This window comes from Corvus moneduloides, chromosome 1 (genome assembly GCF_009650955.1).
Source record: "Corvus moneduloides isolate bCorMon1 chromosome 1, bCorMon1.pri, whole genome shotgun sequence".
NCBI lineage: Eukaryota > Metazoa > Chordata > Aves > Passeriformes > Corvidae > Corvus > Corvus moneduloides.
This window is the reverse complement of record NC_045476.1, coordinates 46,877,413-46,891,972: the sequence shown is the minus strand read 5'-3', so window position 1 is coordinate 46,891,972 and position 14,560 is coordinate 46,877,413. Positions and strand designations below refer to the sequence as shown.

The 14,560-nt window shown below is 39.5% G+C and overlaps 1 protein-coding gene across 2 annotated transcripts in view; it reads right to left on the bottom strand.

Annotated features, from left to right (window-relative positions):
- Positions 1-14,560, bottom strand: part of RFTN1 (raftlin, lipid raft linker 1) — a 97,044-nt gene that overhangs the window by 18,128 nt on the left and 64,356 nt on the right. Inside the window, exons 5-7 of one of the 2 annotated variants that reach the window (XM_032108585.1) lie at positions 13,582-14,005; positions 8,767-8,970; positions 270-385 (exon numbers count right to left, since the gene is read on the bottom strand). In XM_032108585.1, the coding sequence (XP_031964476.1) occupies positions 270-385; positions 8,767-8,970; positions 13,582-14,005 (744 nt within the window). The remainder of the gene's footprint in view (positions 1-269; positions 386-8,766; positions 8,971-13,581; positions 14,006-14,560) is intronic. The other variant, XM_032108575.1, reaches the window with a different exon arrangement.

Here is a 14,560-nt window from a genome sequence, read left to right as displayed (position 1 = left end):
CAGACATCTGTAATTTTGAGACAGACAGCCCTGAGTTTCATTGCTCACTGTCACTCACATTTCCTACCTCCCAAAAAAAGCATGAGGTTTATCAAGATCAGAAGTACGTCGTACAAACCCAGAGTGTCGTGAACTGGCATTACTGTAAACATCGCATCCCTTTACCTCAACTGCCTGTCTGGTACTGTTGGAGCACAGATCAGTATGTGAGAGTCTTGGAGTGTTTTGATTTACAAAAAAAAGTCAAAGAAGAAAGACTATACACATACCTTCAAGACAGTCCACTGCTCTACCACAATTGCATCATAGCCCTGCGTGGTTTTACTGTCTTCCACAGCAACATCTTCAAAGAGAAATACTCCATCCATTGTCCCATGTAAAGAATCTGTGAAAACACAGGGCTGTCTGTAAGCTTTATAGAAGGCACTCCATGTGTAGTGAGGCATCTGAATTTATTAATAACACATTATTCCAAGGATGTTACTAAAAAGTTCATAGACATTCTCTAACAGTCCAGCTCTATTAAATGAATGAGACTTGTATCTCTAGCAGTTCTTAAAAGCAATACTACTCTCTAATAGCAAAACTTCGCTGTCCAAGTCTCTTATTCCACCCTTTGCCATCAGAAACCACAGCTCTCCCATTCTGAGCAGGCAAAAGTAATTCAGTCCTCAGTTCGGCAGTACTGCTCACCTATCTGAAGCTATAAACATACTAAAGACCATGTATTATGTCAATATGTTATTTTCAAGGGGTTTTGAAGGTATACTGATTTATTTTTATGGTATTTGTGATACTGATACTTGTGACTATATCCATTCATTCACATCAGTCAGAACCCTGCATATGGATCAGCCACTGCAGCCACAGTGATCTACACGGACTAAGGATGATCTGGCATATCTGAACAGTGTGAAAGAAAAGATATGTTCATAACTATTTAATCAATTTATGAAGGCATTTTGACCATCTGGTTTAGTGCCTCTCTGTTCTCATTTGCATTCCAAACACGTTCAGCCCTTTTTCAGACAACACATACTCTTAAAGTTACTCGAGCAGCACTTTCTCCTTTAACTCAGCCACACACTCAATAACCAGAAATCACTCCAGAACTTAAGTTTTGTCAGCTGCATGACAGAATAGAATCGGAATAACTGAAAAAAAAAAAGAAAAAAGACTTATCTTTCTTTGTTAAAATAAGCTGATTGTTGGAACAATAGAATTATGTTTAGGAAAACTGTAAATAAGCAGGACTGTGCTCTTTACAAGCAGAGAAAACTCTTCTCACATTGTCAAAAGGAGTCTTTTTCAGCCCTTCTAATTTGAACAATATATTTACTCTGTATGACTGATTATAAAGACCTTGCTTATCCCCTCCCCAAATGTTGTATTTTGCATGATAGCTTCCTTACATTTCTAGCAACACTATATTCCTTGAACTGGTATGATACATGTTTTTGAAATGCAGTCACACATGCCAAACTGACAGATTCTTGAATTGACAGGGGAGTCTTCTGGATAAGCCTACTTAGGTCTTTCATCAGGGTCATCCTGCTTTCCTGGTGGATGTTACGAGGTCAAGAAATGCCAGCAGGAAGGAATCGCTGCCTCCAAGGGAAAACATATATCAAACTCAGAAACAATTTTCACAAAGGAGGCAGTGAAGAGGATTAAGAGGCTTTTTACCTCTTGCAGACACAAGCTCAGTCAACATCTCCCAATGTCATTATATGATCTAAATTCAATTTATTATCTGGAAATAAAGAATTTGTTGCAGGCAATGCCCACAACAGACCAGACTCCGACATTTGGAGGCTTATGTTTACACACACATACACACATACTGCAGCTAGACTGTTGCTGCAGGTGTCAGTGCACAACCCCTCTGTTTCCATTTGCACAGTCCCTCTTTTGCTGCTGTTGCAGTCCAGTCATTAAGTTGCAAGTGAGAAGATGCAAGTAATTGTCTCTAAACTAACACAGGTTTTTTTCTGTTCACTTGTGTGAAGGAAAGAAGTGGTAAACCACTTACTAGGGATTGTTCTTGAGATTCTGTTGGGAGACTGAAAGAACGAGAAGATGACTCTGTCTACTTTCACACTGTTTCCACAGGCAGGTTTCCTGCAACTCTATTTAAAATAAAGAGAGACGAAGACTCCTCCCCACTACAGCAAGCCAGGATTACACATTGCTCCAAGGTGGATGAGCTGGACTACAAAGCAGTAACTCCTGTCATCCAGACAGATTTCTCATCCAAGTGAGAAGAACAGACATTTTTGTTGCGAAATAACAGGCCAGATCACTAAGTAGCTGGGTTACAGGTTTGAAAACACAGGGAGAGAAAGCTTGTCACATTCCAAAGGGTACAAGATTTAATTACTGGATTTCATTCAAAAACAGCACTTTGTTAGACCTTACACTACAAAGGGGGAACCAACTCAACTTCTGTGAAATATCACATTCCAACACCCAAACCCATATCCAAATCTATTTCAGGATGCCTAATGTACAAATGCCCCTTTAATTTTCCAAAGGAGGGATGACAGGACAGCACCTAAGACTGAAAGCAGATCCCTACTAGACACAGACATCCAGATCTCACCAGAGCAGCTTTATACAGCACCAGTGCACTGCTCCTGTATTGTGAATTCCCTTAATGAAATTCAGTGTCACACCGTTGGCACAACTGCAGCTTGAGCTCTCCCCCGCCCCGTGTTTGCCAGCTAATTAATAAGCGATCAAAACACAATCAGCAGGCGTGTGTTTACACTCACGCGTAAATCATCCTTTATGTTTCATTCTGCTGCACATTCCACTCATGCAATTCACAGCTTCCACATATGTGAATATGATGGCACATATGCAGTGTTTTAGAAACCAATAGCTACAGGCAGCAGAAACTTCACTTGGCAGCGCTGAGTTTATGGTTGGACTCATGATCCTAAAGGTCTTTTCCAACCTAAATGATTCTAAGACTTTGCTTCCTTGTTGGATATACAATGATTACTATTGAAGGCTACCTCTATGAATCATACAATCCATTGATTTTTTAATGGGTTTTTTTGCTAGGAAAGAAACACAGGGAAAATGAGAAAACTGAAGGGGAAAATGGAGAGAGAAAGGCAGCTGCAAATGTAAAGAATGGTGTCTGTTCAACAGAGTGATGCTGGTGAAAAACTCTACAGAAACTGGCTGATGACAGTCACTGAGATTTCCCTCTCAACCAGAAGCGACCTCCTCTCTACCTGTCATGCCACAGTGCTTTAAGCATTCATGCCATGAATGCAGACCTGCCAATTCTCACATCTCACACCTTGCCCACACATTTTACTTTTTACAGGTCATGTACTACTCTTCCAGAGAAAAAGGGGAGGCACGGGAAAGAATAATTGGATCATTACTTCCTCTGCATGTGAAGCATTTGGGATGCTGAGAATAATGGGGGAGAGGAGAAAGCCGCAGAAAGAAAGCTTGCAGGGTCGTGTTTTGAAGAAAAGGCACACATAACCCATGCTATGCTCTCAGGATCAGCAGGAATTTCAGGTAAACTCTTACACAGAGGTGTGGAAGGGCAAGGAGATGGACAGATGCACTGAGTCTATCTGCAGTACCTTTACCACACAGGGGCTCTACATCTAAGAGCAACTTAAGTCAACAGCCACATGTTCTAGAGCTGGCCCACTAGGTGAGATGCACATGATCTAACAGTTTCATGGAATCATAGAATAATTCAGCTGGATGGGAACCTCAGGAGGTCTCCAGTCCAACCACCTGCTCAAAGCAGTTTCAATACAACTGCAGACCAGACTGCTTGTGGCTTTATCTAGTTGCATCTTCAAAATCTCCAAGAATGAATACAGCACAACTTCCTAGGCAGCCTCTTCTAGAGAATGACTGTTTTCATGATGAGAACATGCTTTTTTATATCCAAAGAGGACCTCTCTTATTTCAATGCATGTATATTTTTTCCAATCCTCCTATCACACACCACAATCAAGGGCCTGGATCCACCTTTTTTATAGTCTTCTCATAGGCACTGTTAGGTCCCCCAATGCTGTCCTTTCTCCAGGCCAAACTAACTCCCTCAAGTGCTGGTTCATCTTCAGCTTGCTGCCTACTAACATTGCCCTGGATCTTTCAACAGAGGTGCTACCCAGCCAGGCTGTCCCCACCCTGGATTACTGAAAAGGCCTCTCCCTTCCCAGAGGCAGGACATTTGTCCTCATGGAATTTCAAACAGCTCCTGCTGGCATGTCTTCCAGCCTGCCCAGGTTCCTCTGGACAGCAGCCCAGTTCTGAGGCACATCAGCTCAGTCTCCTGAGTATGGGATCATCCACTAACTGGACAAAAGCAAGCCTCATTGCCTCCTGTGCATCACTGACAAAATCGTTAAACACAACAGGCCTCAGGATAGATCTCTGTGGTACTCCACTTGTTACTCCAGGTAAAGTGCGACCTATTAACCACGACCCTCTGAGTCTAGCCATGTAACCAGACTTTTACCCATCTAGGCTGCGTGGTCCTAGCTTGGATACAAAAATATTGTGGGAGCTACTGTCGAACTCCCCTGATGAATTTACCCAAAATGACACCTACTGCTTTCTCTTCACACACAAATCATCATTTTATCACAGAGGATAATCAGTTTCAAGTATGCTTTACTCTTGTTAAACCTATGCTGGATGTCCTCAATCACTGTCCTCTCCTTTGTGCGTCCGGACATGTGTTCCAAGAGGACCTACCCAGTGATCCAGCCAGAAATGAAGTGAGGCAGACCACTTCGTGGGTCCCTGGTTTGTCCTTAAGGCTGTTTTTTTAAAGATGGGTGCAACCTTTGCCTGTGTCTGTGAAGACTAAGGCAAAGGAAGCACCAAGTACCTCAGTCTTATCTAGGTGTATCTAATCTCTTTTGTATATCCTGACATTGGATGAGGTGGATCATAACACAAATCCTACTGACTGTATCGGTCCAGGCCTAGATTTCCATTGATTATATTGGCACTTTGGGGTGACAACTCATACACAGATTCCTGCAGAGCAGATTTTACAGATACATTTATTCAGCTGGGTGTCACTTAACCTGTCTATAAATATCAGTCATCTAAAGCTTTAGATGGTGAGTTGGTCTTTCCAGTTTTCACTGTTTCTCATGTAAAGTATTTCCTGATTCTCAGGCAGTTGTATTCTCTCTTGGTAATCTCTTGTTTAACAAGATTCAGCTCATGGAACATAGCCTAAGTTTAAAAGTTCCTTAGAAATTCCAAACATTCATCCATTTGCAATAGGGCAGTAAGAAATGCCAATAAAACAAAACATTTTGACTTTGCTGTTTGTAGTATCATTTCCCAATCTCTACTCTTGAACTTCACGTTCTTAAAGAAAAGGCTCCAAAAGTAGAGGCTACAACCAATGTCCTTCCTCTGAAAATGTTCCATTACCACTGCATCTTTTATTAAGGTATCCTACTGTGCAGAAAAAGCCATTTTCACTGGGTTGTATAAATATTTGATGTAGCTCAATTGACAAAAACCTATTTTGATGTTCTTGCTTCTGATCTACAGGAGGTATATGGGAAAAGATTACTTACTTTACCATGACAGCTGTCTTAGCAGGCAACAATTTTCCCCTTGTTGTCTTTGAACTACAATTTCTCCTTATCTAGGAAAACTAACCTTTAGGCTGCTGTTGCTCTCAATGAAGAAAACTAGCTCTCTATGGCTTTATACGGCACGTAACCTGAATGTCTGCCTTTGCTATGTATTTGCATTCCTCCCCCCTTCTGAATCTTTTCACCTTCAGTACACACAGAGAAAATAATTCCATATGAATGGTAGAAATCCCAGTACTTCAGTGGCTAAGGTGACAATAATCGGTCAAAGGCATCGCCGGCTCATCTCTGTCAGAGGCAGATGACAGAGACAATCAATCAGATTCTCTTAAAAAACCTGACTACTTTCTTCTTCCAAGCAGCCCACATTTTGTTTCATTTGCTTTGTGTTTAAGTACTGTCAATGTTTTCTGGCTGGTTGGCTGGCTTTTTCTACGTTTGAAAGGCAGAAAATTCACAGACAGAATGGTAGAACAAATACAAAAATGCCAGGCACTTAAAGGGCTGCAGTTCAGAACAACTGAAGATGAACAGGCTTGTGGTTACTCTGTTAAGGCATCAAAATATAACCTTGAAGAGGTTTGACTCTTCTGCCTTCTCACACTGCTGATTGGAGACTTGCTGTTACAGGAAAGAAGGAGACCCCACCTGTTACTTCCTTTCCATTTGGTATTAATCTGCAGCTTGCTGCTATAGTCCCCATTCTCACTAGAAGGGGGCAAGGGTGAATTCCTATGGTGACTTTAGATCACTAGGCAGGATCAGTTTACACCTGGGACTACAGGCAAAATTATCAATTACATGAGCTGGATGAAAAACACCAACAAATAATTTAAGTGCAAATTTAAATAAATAACTCTTATCTACCAACATGAGAACATTCAAGGACCAAGCAGGCTGCAAAATCTGAATAATTTAATATATGGTGTAACTCTGCACGGTTTACATATTGTGATCTGCAATTGTGTTATATTTCTGTTTATAATTATCTGGTACAATAACCAAAAAGAAACAATTGTTACCAGTGAACTTTAAAACTCCTTTAAAGACTAATTATTAATCTGTTAGCAGAAGGAAGAAACAGATTTATGACTACTGACAATCTGGAAATCTTCACTTCATTGGGTATTCCAAGGACAAGGGGGAAAAGAAGAAGATAATAACCCTGTTTTTAAGTCTAATAAGCAAAATAATGAATTCATACTTTAAGCCAGAAAGAAAACCAGCCCTCAGAACAAAGAAATGTGATATAGCCAATTAAAGAAAGTATGCTGATACTACCTTATTTTGGAAGAGGATTAATCAGTGAATAAGACCAGCTATGAAGAGCTGGATAGGCTTCCATAGAAGTCTAGGAAAAAGTAATGAGCTGAGAAGCCCCCAGACTCCTACTTCTTCTCTTGTCCCTACCCTGTGTTGTTTGATGCTAACCGGCATGTCAGTGAAAAAGCCGTTCCATTTCTCTGCAGTGTAGCAAAAATTTAGCATTTAAATGATAAAACATTTAACTGCAATTGATAGCAACTTACAGATATTACTAGTAAACATTCTTCTAATAGCATAATACACTTTTAGAAACCTTGTTTCAGCTTTTGATTTCGAAACCTGTTCTTCCTGTAACCATAAAATGATAATAAAAATGTTTATTAATCATTCATCTTCAATCACTAATCTAACTTAATCCTGAATCTGTCCACTTTTACATAATTTGTAGTCCTGTTTGTGTTGAAACTTTATTGCCATCATTCAAGCCTACTTTATGTCCACAGACAGTTATCCAGCACTCCTCCCTCAGGTATACAAGTACATGAACCTCCCACAGGGCTCTGCTGTGTAAATGAACTCTAAAAGTTTAAATAACGGAAAAATGTTGTGTTTAAAACATTTTAGAGTGAACTGACAAGCATATTTTATTTTTAAAAAACCCACTGAGTCTGATAACTGAGCCTGATAGAGCCAATTAGGTTTGCCTCTGTGCAATTTATACACATAAAGTAAATGACCATTTGTTTTTAAGCAAGTTAACTAGCAATTACAAGGCCTTCCAGGAAGCTGTGTGAAAGCATTCCACCAGCTGAACTTTAGACCTTCCTTTTTTTTGCTACTTGTTTGTAAAATAAGAAATTAGGATTGCCTGTTAATTTCCTGATTGACTTTTACCAGAACTGAGTCATATTCCTGTGTTTTATCCTGGGTTCTGGAATTCAGAACAATAGTAAGAAGATGCTCTGGAAGCAGCTCCCCTATAATTTTGAGGCATAAACCACCTAATCTTAGTAGCAATGTGCAATCTCTGGGTTACCACATTCCTTTTGAAAAATGCAAACCAAACCAAAATTAGGTGAAAGATTCAGCCATAAGCACTTTAACCACGAAGTATACCAGTCACATAATTTTCCAGTAAAATTAATCCAGCTGCAACTTCAACATTTTTATTCCCTTCAATTGTTCTCCTGCCTCCTTGGTTACGTCTCTTGGATCTATGCACCCAAGTCCTTCTCTGTACAGCAGGCTTGCCTTCAAAGCCATGGTGGCCACGAGTGTAGTACAGACTGGCTACAGTACTAAGCTGGACCCAGTGCCACTCTTCCACAGCATGCAAAAATCTAGGAGTTCTAATCTTCTTGAATTAAGGCCAAAATTTATCCATCACTCTAGCTAAGATGAAACAAAAATAGAAGACAATTTTGTAAAACAGTGTGCCATCCAGGTGGAAAGGGTCTCTGCAAGAACTGGAAGTAACCGATGTCTTGTGGGCCAGACAACACTCGAGTCCTTGCACTGACCTGCAATCAGAGCCAGATGCAGTGTGTAGCTGGACAGCTAAGTCACCCTTCTATTTATGTCATCTGCTTTGCAGTCTTATTAGTTTAATTCACTTGACTTCATACTGTTTATTAACTCTGTATATTTCTGCAATTACAAAATCATCTCTAGTATGTTTATAAAATACAATACATGATTTGTTTTCCTTATTCAAACGCCAAAATATTTTCTGTACATTCATTCCATTTCACTGAAAGAGGCTGATCTAATACAAATCTGCCCCAAGCCTACATTAAAACACGTCCCAAATGTCTTCTCTTCAAAGATAATGACCTCTATTAGAGGAGAAAGGAAAATAATCACAGCATAATGCTTTCTGTAATTTCCATACCATTTACCATTCCAAGGCTGAAGATGGCGTTTACCAATGAGCCTCCTTTCCTGAAGTGATCTGTCATGTGCTCCAGCCAATTTGCTTCTAAGCTGTTGACAGTCTGCCCATTCCTGGAGATCCTCATAGGGATAGTCACTGTATAATACTGGCTGCATTTTTGTGGGGTTTTGGGCTTGTTGAAGAGAACGAAGATCTCTGCTTCTACCAAAGAGTAAAAAATGGAATAATGCAACAACCATATCAATAAAATTTCACCTAAAACAATGTATAACCCACTGTTTGCCCTTGCCTAATTACACTGTGCAACTGCAAAAAATTGTTTGGGATGTGGTTATCCCCTTAATGCATTTCTACAGCAACCAACACAGCAGGACTCTCTCAAGACCCAATACAGTATTTTGTTTGCTGTTAAAATATTTCTCACTCAGAATGGATTCACTGTTGATAATGAAACATTTAAAGACAGTAATACCTGAGTACTAATGCAACATTCCCCTATGGGAATCATCTGTTCAAATATGAAATCTTACTGCAAATTTAGAAGGAATTGCATTCTGTAGATCATGGCCATTAAAGTATTAAATAACTTGGTTTTGATAACACAAAAGCATGGAACAAGCCAATAGCAGTCTCATCTCAAGAAAATGCAATGAATCATTCATATAGAGACTATGGGAGCTTTGTTGATTTACTCTGGATCTGAGCCAGTGTGAGACATTAACACAACAGCAAATGAATTTTAAAAATGGAATTGTGAAGGGTCTTAAAAATTAGAACTAGACCCTTTTCCGTGTCTTCTCCAGTATATTTTAGGAGCAGTTACTACGGGCAAAAAAGTCATTGCTGACAGCAAAGCTGAGCTTTCACAGCCCTAAACTGGAATTAACTTTAAAAGCAGATATCCTTCTCAGAAGGGTATATCCATAATTAAAATAACCAATAAAAAAACTTTGGACATTATCATTTTACTTCTTAATGGACATGGAAATCAAAGGTAGAATTTCTATTGACTTCCAAATGCAAAAATTCTCCCCAAATATATTAATATGAAAGGCAAAGACATTATATGAAATTGCTTCACTCAATAAGCTCCTCTGGTTTCCAAGCTATTCTATTCTAACTTCAAGCAAAAGTAAAGAAAAATGTTAAGATTGCTCTCTAACAAACGTCACTGAGCAAGAAGCAGTGTGTAAATTGAAAAAGATATCAGAAGGGAGATGCTCAGAAACAGGCTGGCAGCACTTCAAGAGAAGAGCTGGAAGCCCATAACCAACATGAAAAGAGACCTAATGATCTCAGACATGAACTATATTTCAAATAGAGTAGAAAGGAATAAACATTAATGTGAATCCTCTTGCTGTTTACCACTTGTTTAGAAAGAATGAAATCCTAGCTCAGAAAAGCACTCACAGAGCTTCTCTCATCATTTTGTTTCTGACCCCCAGAACAGTGTTTTGTTGAAAACAGAGATCTTTCTGGTGCATATTAAGACGCTGATCTGAGAAGCTGGACATGACCCAGCTATGTCTGTTCACAGCCCTGAGATCCAGTCATATCCTGGGCCGCATCCAAAGCAGCGTGGCCAGCAGGGCAAGGGAGGGGATTCTGCCCCTCTGCTCCTCTCTGGTGAGACCCCACCTGGAACATTGCATCCAGGTCTGGGCTCCCAGCACAGGAAGGACACTTGCAATGTGTCCAGAGGAGGCCACGAGGATGATTAGAGGAATGAGGCACTTCTTCTATGAGGAAAGGCTGCGAAAATTTGGGCTGTTCTGATACCTCAAGTGGCCACCTAAAAACAGAGACTAGACAAGAATAAGGGAATAAAGGTAGGTATTTATTTGAAAGGCTTTCAAAGGTACACCCAGAGCAGGCCAAAGGCTACACCCAAGATGGATCCCAGGTCACGGGTTTTTCACACTTTTGTAAGTTTGGTTCATTTGCATATCAGGGTTAATTCCCCAATTAAAACTTCAGTTAATGATGTAACTACCCCAAGTTTGCCTTCCTCTTAGTTTACACATTTTGGGCCTAGGGCAATCTGGGTGTCCTTGGAAAGCAAGCTTGAAGAAGCTTGTTATGTCTAACTAGCATGAGAGAACAGCAGCTAACAGGCTACAAGAAACTTCAGAGTTACACACTAGGCAGTACAGGATTTGAAAAATATAAAAGTTAAAACCTAAGGCATCAGTTCAGCCTGGAAAGACCCCAGAGCAACCTTCCAGTACCTGAAGGGAGCCTATAAGAGAGATGGAGAGAGATTTTTTACCAGGGCACATAGTGATAGGACATGGGGTGATGGCTTCAGACTGAAAGAGGGCAGGGTTAGATTAGGTATTAGGGAGAAATTCTTCACGGCAAGGGTGGTGAGGCCCTGGAACAGATTGCTCAGATCTGGAAGGTGTTGTCTAACCCAAGTCACTACTGACAACAGATTTCACCAGTGACCCTGACTCCTCAAGCATGGCTGAAGACATCCTTCAGTCTGGGTTTTAAGTAACACAGCACTTTTGGACATACCATTGGAATATCTGTGCCTTGTTTTTTTCAGCATTGCTTTGAAAAGCCTTTTAAAAAGGAGGGAAGTGAATGAGCACTACAAAACATTCAGGAATCAAGTGAAGAAACATAAAAATAAAACTTGAATAGTATAAAACCTAAAATAAAGAGCACATTTGAGATCCCACAAAGAGTAAGGAATAATAATTTTTTTCCTGAAGCTTTCTGTAGGGGAGAACGAGTTCAAGAGTGGTAACTTCGTATGGAATATGTAGGGAAAAAAATCCAACCACCTGATGCTTTCAATCTTCACACTCCCAAGGAAGGATGGAGAACTGGTGCCAAAAACTGAAATACATTTTCCATGGTAGGAAAAGGGAGTGCTGTAATAACAAAAATTCATTCAAGAGTAATAAAGAAGTCAGCAGTGTTGTACAGGATTTGAAAAATCTCTACTTTAGACGAGCTATCAAATAAAACTGCCTTCTCAGACCTGCAGCCTTGGAAAGTATTTGCATAACTCAGCAACTAAAAAAATGCATGAAAAATAAAGTCAAAAAGTGCTCAAAGAAAGATAACTGAGGAAACTAAATAAATTTTTAAAATAAACCCTCTTTTCTGGGAAATTAGCAGCAATTCTAGGATGTTACAGACAAAAGCTGGGAAGACTAAAGGTGATCAGCTTCACATTATGCAGAAATATTAAGAACATGGTTACTTGAAGCAAAGAATTTCAATGTTCAGTATGGAGAGGAATAGCATGAAAGAGATGATTAAACTTGCTAAGTTAACTCTCTCAAAGATAGCGTATATAAAAAGAGAAAGAACTGATCTGGTTAGACTTGCAGGTAACTAATTTGTAACTATAAAACTAATAGAGGTTTTACGTGTAAAATTCTAGTGTTGTGACAAGCCATCTTTAAGGCTCTAGAGCAGAAGAGATTGTTCAAACAACAGCCATGCTTTGACCCAATCTGGGTGCCCCCTTGCCCAACAAGAACTGAAGGCAGTGTGTTGGAACATTGCTAGACTGTGATCCAAATTGGATCCAAACGCTAATTACACCAAACTGCAACGGAAACCAAGATAATAATCCAAGGAGTACAATGCAAAGTCATTCTTGATCCTATATACAAAATTCCCAATGGGAATTTTGACTGAATCTATGTAAAGCCTTAGAGAATAGGGATAAATTAAAGTCAAGGACAGTACCAGCTTTAGAAATTCCACCTACATTCCCCCTGCATAGATTTGTAGCCTGTAAGGAAATGAAGGAAAGCAGTAAGAGAAATGAGTGTAAACATGGTTTTCTTGATTTTAAACAAACATAGAAAATAAATGTATTTTAAGGCTTAAACTGGAAACACAGCAAGAATACTTTTCCTTTTAATTTTCTAAATTTTTCTGGTCTACATCCTATTTTAAAATACAGTTCCTGCTACAGAAGTAACCTTTGAGCAACAAACACCTTAAGGAGGGTATTTTGAGATTTCAGCTTTGACTTGTGGTCTCTGATGGCATAAAATGACATTTAAAAAGTGGAAAGCCCACTTGAGGAAAAATATGTCAAAGAAATGAAAGAAATAAAACTAGTATATGGCTAAAAATATTAAAAAAAAAAAAGCGAGAGAGAAAAAAAGGGAAGTGGAAGGCAAATTATTATGAGCCCCATTATCAAGATTTTGTTATGAATTAGCAAACATGGGTCATTAACAAAAATAACTGCTGTTTTCCAGTAATTACAATTCTGACTGTAGCACTGACCCCCAGACTGACTGTAGTATACTAGGAGACTTCAGAGTCCAGATCACATATATTTCTGCTGTTTCTGAGGTGGTTTAATTCCAGCTATCTGTTCACCTGCTACAAAGGGGCTAACTGTGATAAGGCTTTGTGAATTATTCCTTCTATGGCTGCAAAAGCTTGTCAGGCAGATTAGCAGGGCTTTTTATTCAAACAGACAAAAAGGATACAAAGATCAAAAGCTCTCAGGGTATGGCAACAAATACAGAAATGAACCAATTCAGCTGAACAGTAGACAAAAATAAGTCTTTACACTCAGGAATACATATGGGCCATAACAAAGCTGCACCTGCTTATATCATCTCTTCCTTTGCCATCTGACTCATGCTTAGTTGGTGTGAACTGTGTAACCATGCTGAAATCAGGTTAAGTGGCTCATTTGGGGCATCTTTTCTTCACTATCTCAGTGGTAATGTCCCTGCTGCGCCCCCACCCCCCAAAGGAGCTGGGAAGGTAACTGAGGCAATTTTAACTTGGCTTTTATGTACGAGAGGTCACCGCAGTACTTACTGCCAGTAAGTGGTTTTAAACATCGTGCTGGTGTTTCATTCTCTGCAAGTCCATTCGTCTTGTCTGCTGCTTCTCTCACACTCGGGTTCTCATGTTGAGACTGTTCCTCACTTCCCTTCACAGACTTGGAATTCAGCTCTTCAGCAGTCTGTCCTTCACCTCTACAGCCCTCTCTGGATGTGGCACATTGGTCAGCACTTTGCTCACTCTGTGCTGGAGTACTGCATCCATCAGTGCTGTCTATTTTCTCGCCATCAGGTGAAGCATGATCTTCGGGGTAATTTGAAACATTTTTATTATCTCTTGATTGCACAGAGTTGTTACTGGCAGGTGTCAGGGAGGCGCTGACAAGACAGTTCTTTTGGGAATGGTACTGAGGTATAATTCCAACAAATTTCAAGCCTTGACTTGCAGCATCTTGAATCTACAAATTGAAGAAGATTAGATTTTTAACTGTCAACCTGTCTTAGCTAAATAGAAACACAGAAAAATAACACCCTTCAAGGCAGCGAGCATGTCATTTTGCTACTTTTGTCCACTACCACTAGAAATTGTCATGTTGCATTTATATGAAAGGTACATTCTGAAAAAGCAGCATGAAAAGTTGCCTAAACCATCTGAAATAATGTGAAAATGGAGGGGGGAAAAGAAAGAAAAAAAATGGAAAAAAGAGAAAACGCCTACATATTACTTCATGAGATAAAATCTGTTTGAAAAGCTTATTTATTATAAAATACTAGAAGTGGTACTTCTTACAAAAATATTTTTGTATTGATCTTAGGAAATCTGAGACTTTTTATTATATCTTCTGCTGTATTAGGTGTGTGATTATGACATTTATGCAAGGAAAAGCTTACTAATTCTATAATAACAGTTGTTGCTTGTCCTATTTTGGATTGAAACACAAACAGCAAACTTTCACATAATGAGCGCCTAAAAGCGAAGCTATTTTGATACATCACTTTTGGGAAGATACAGA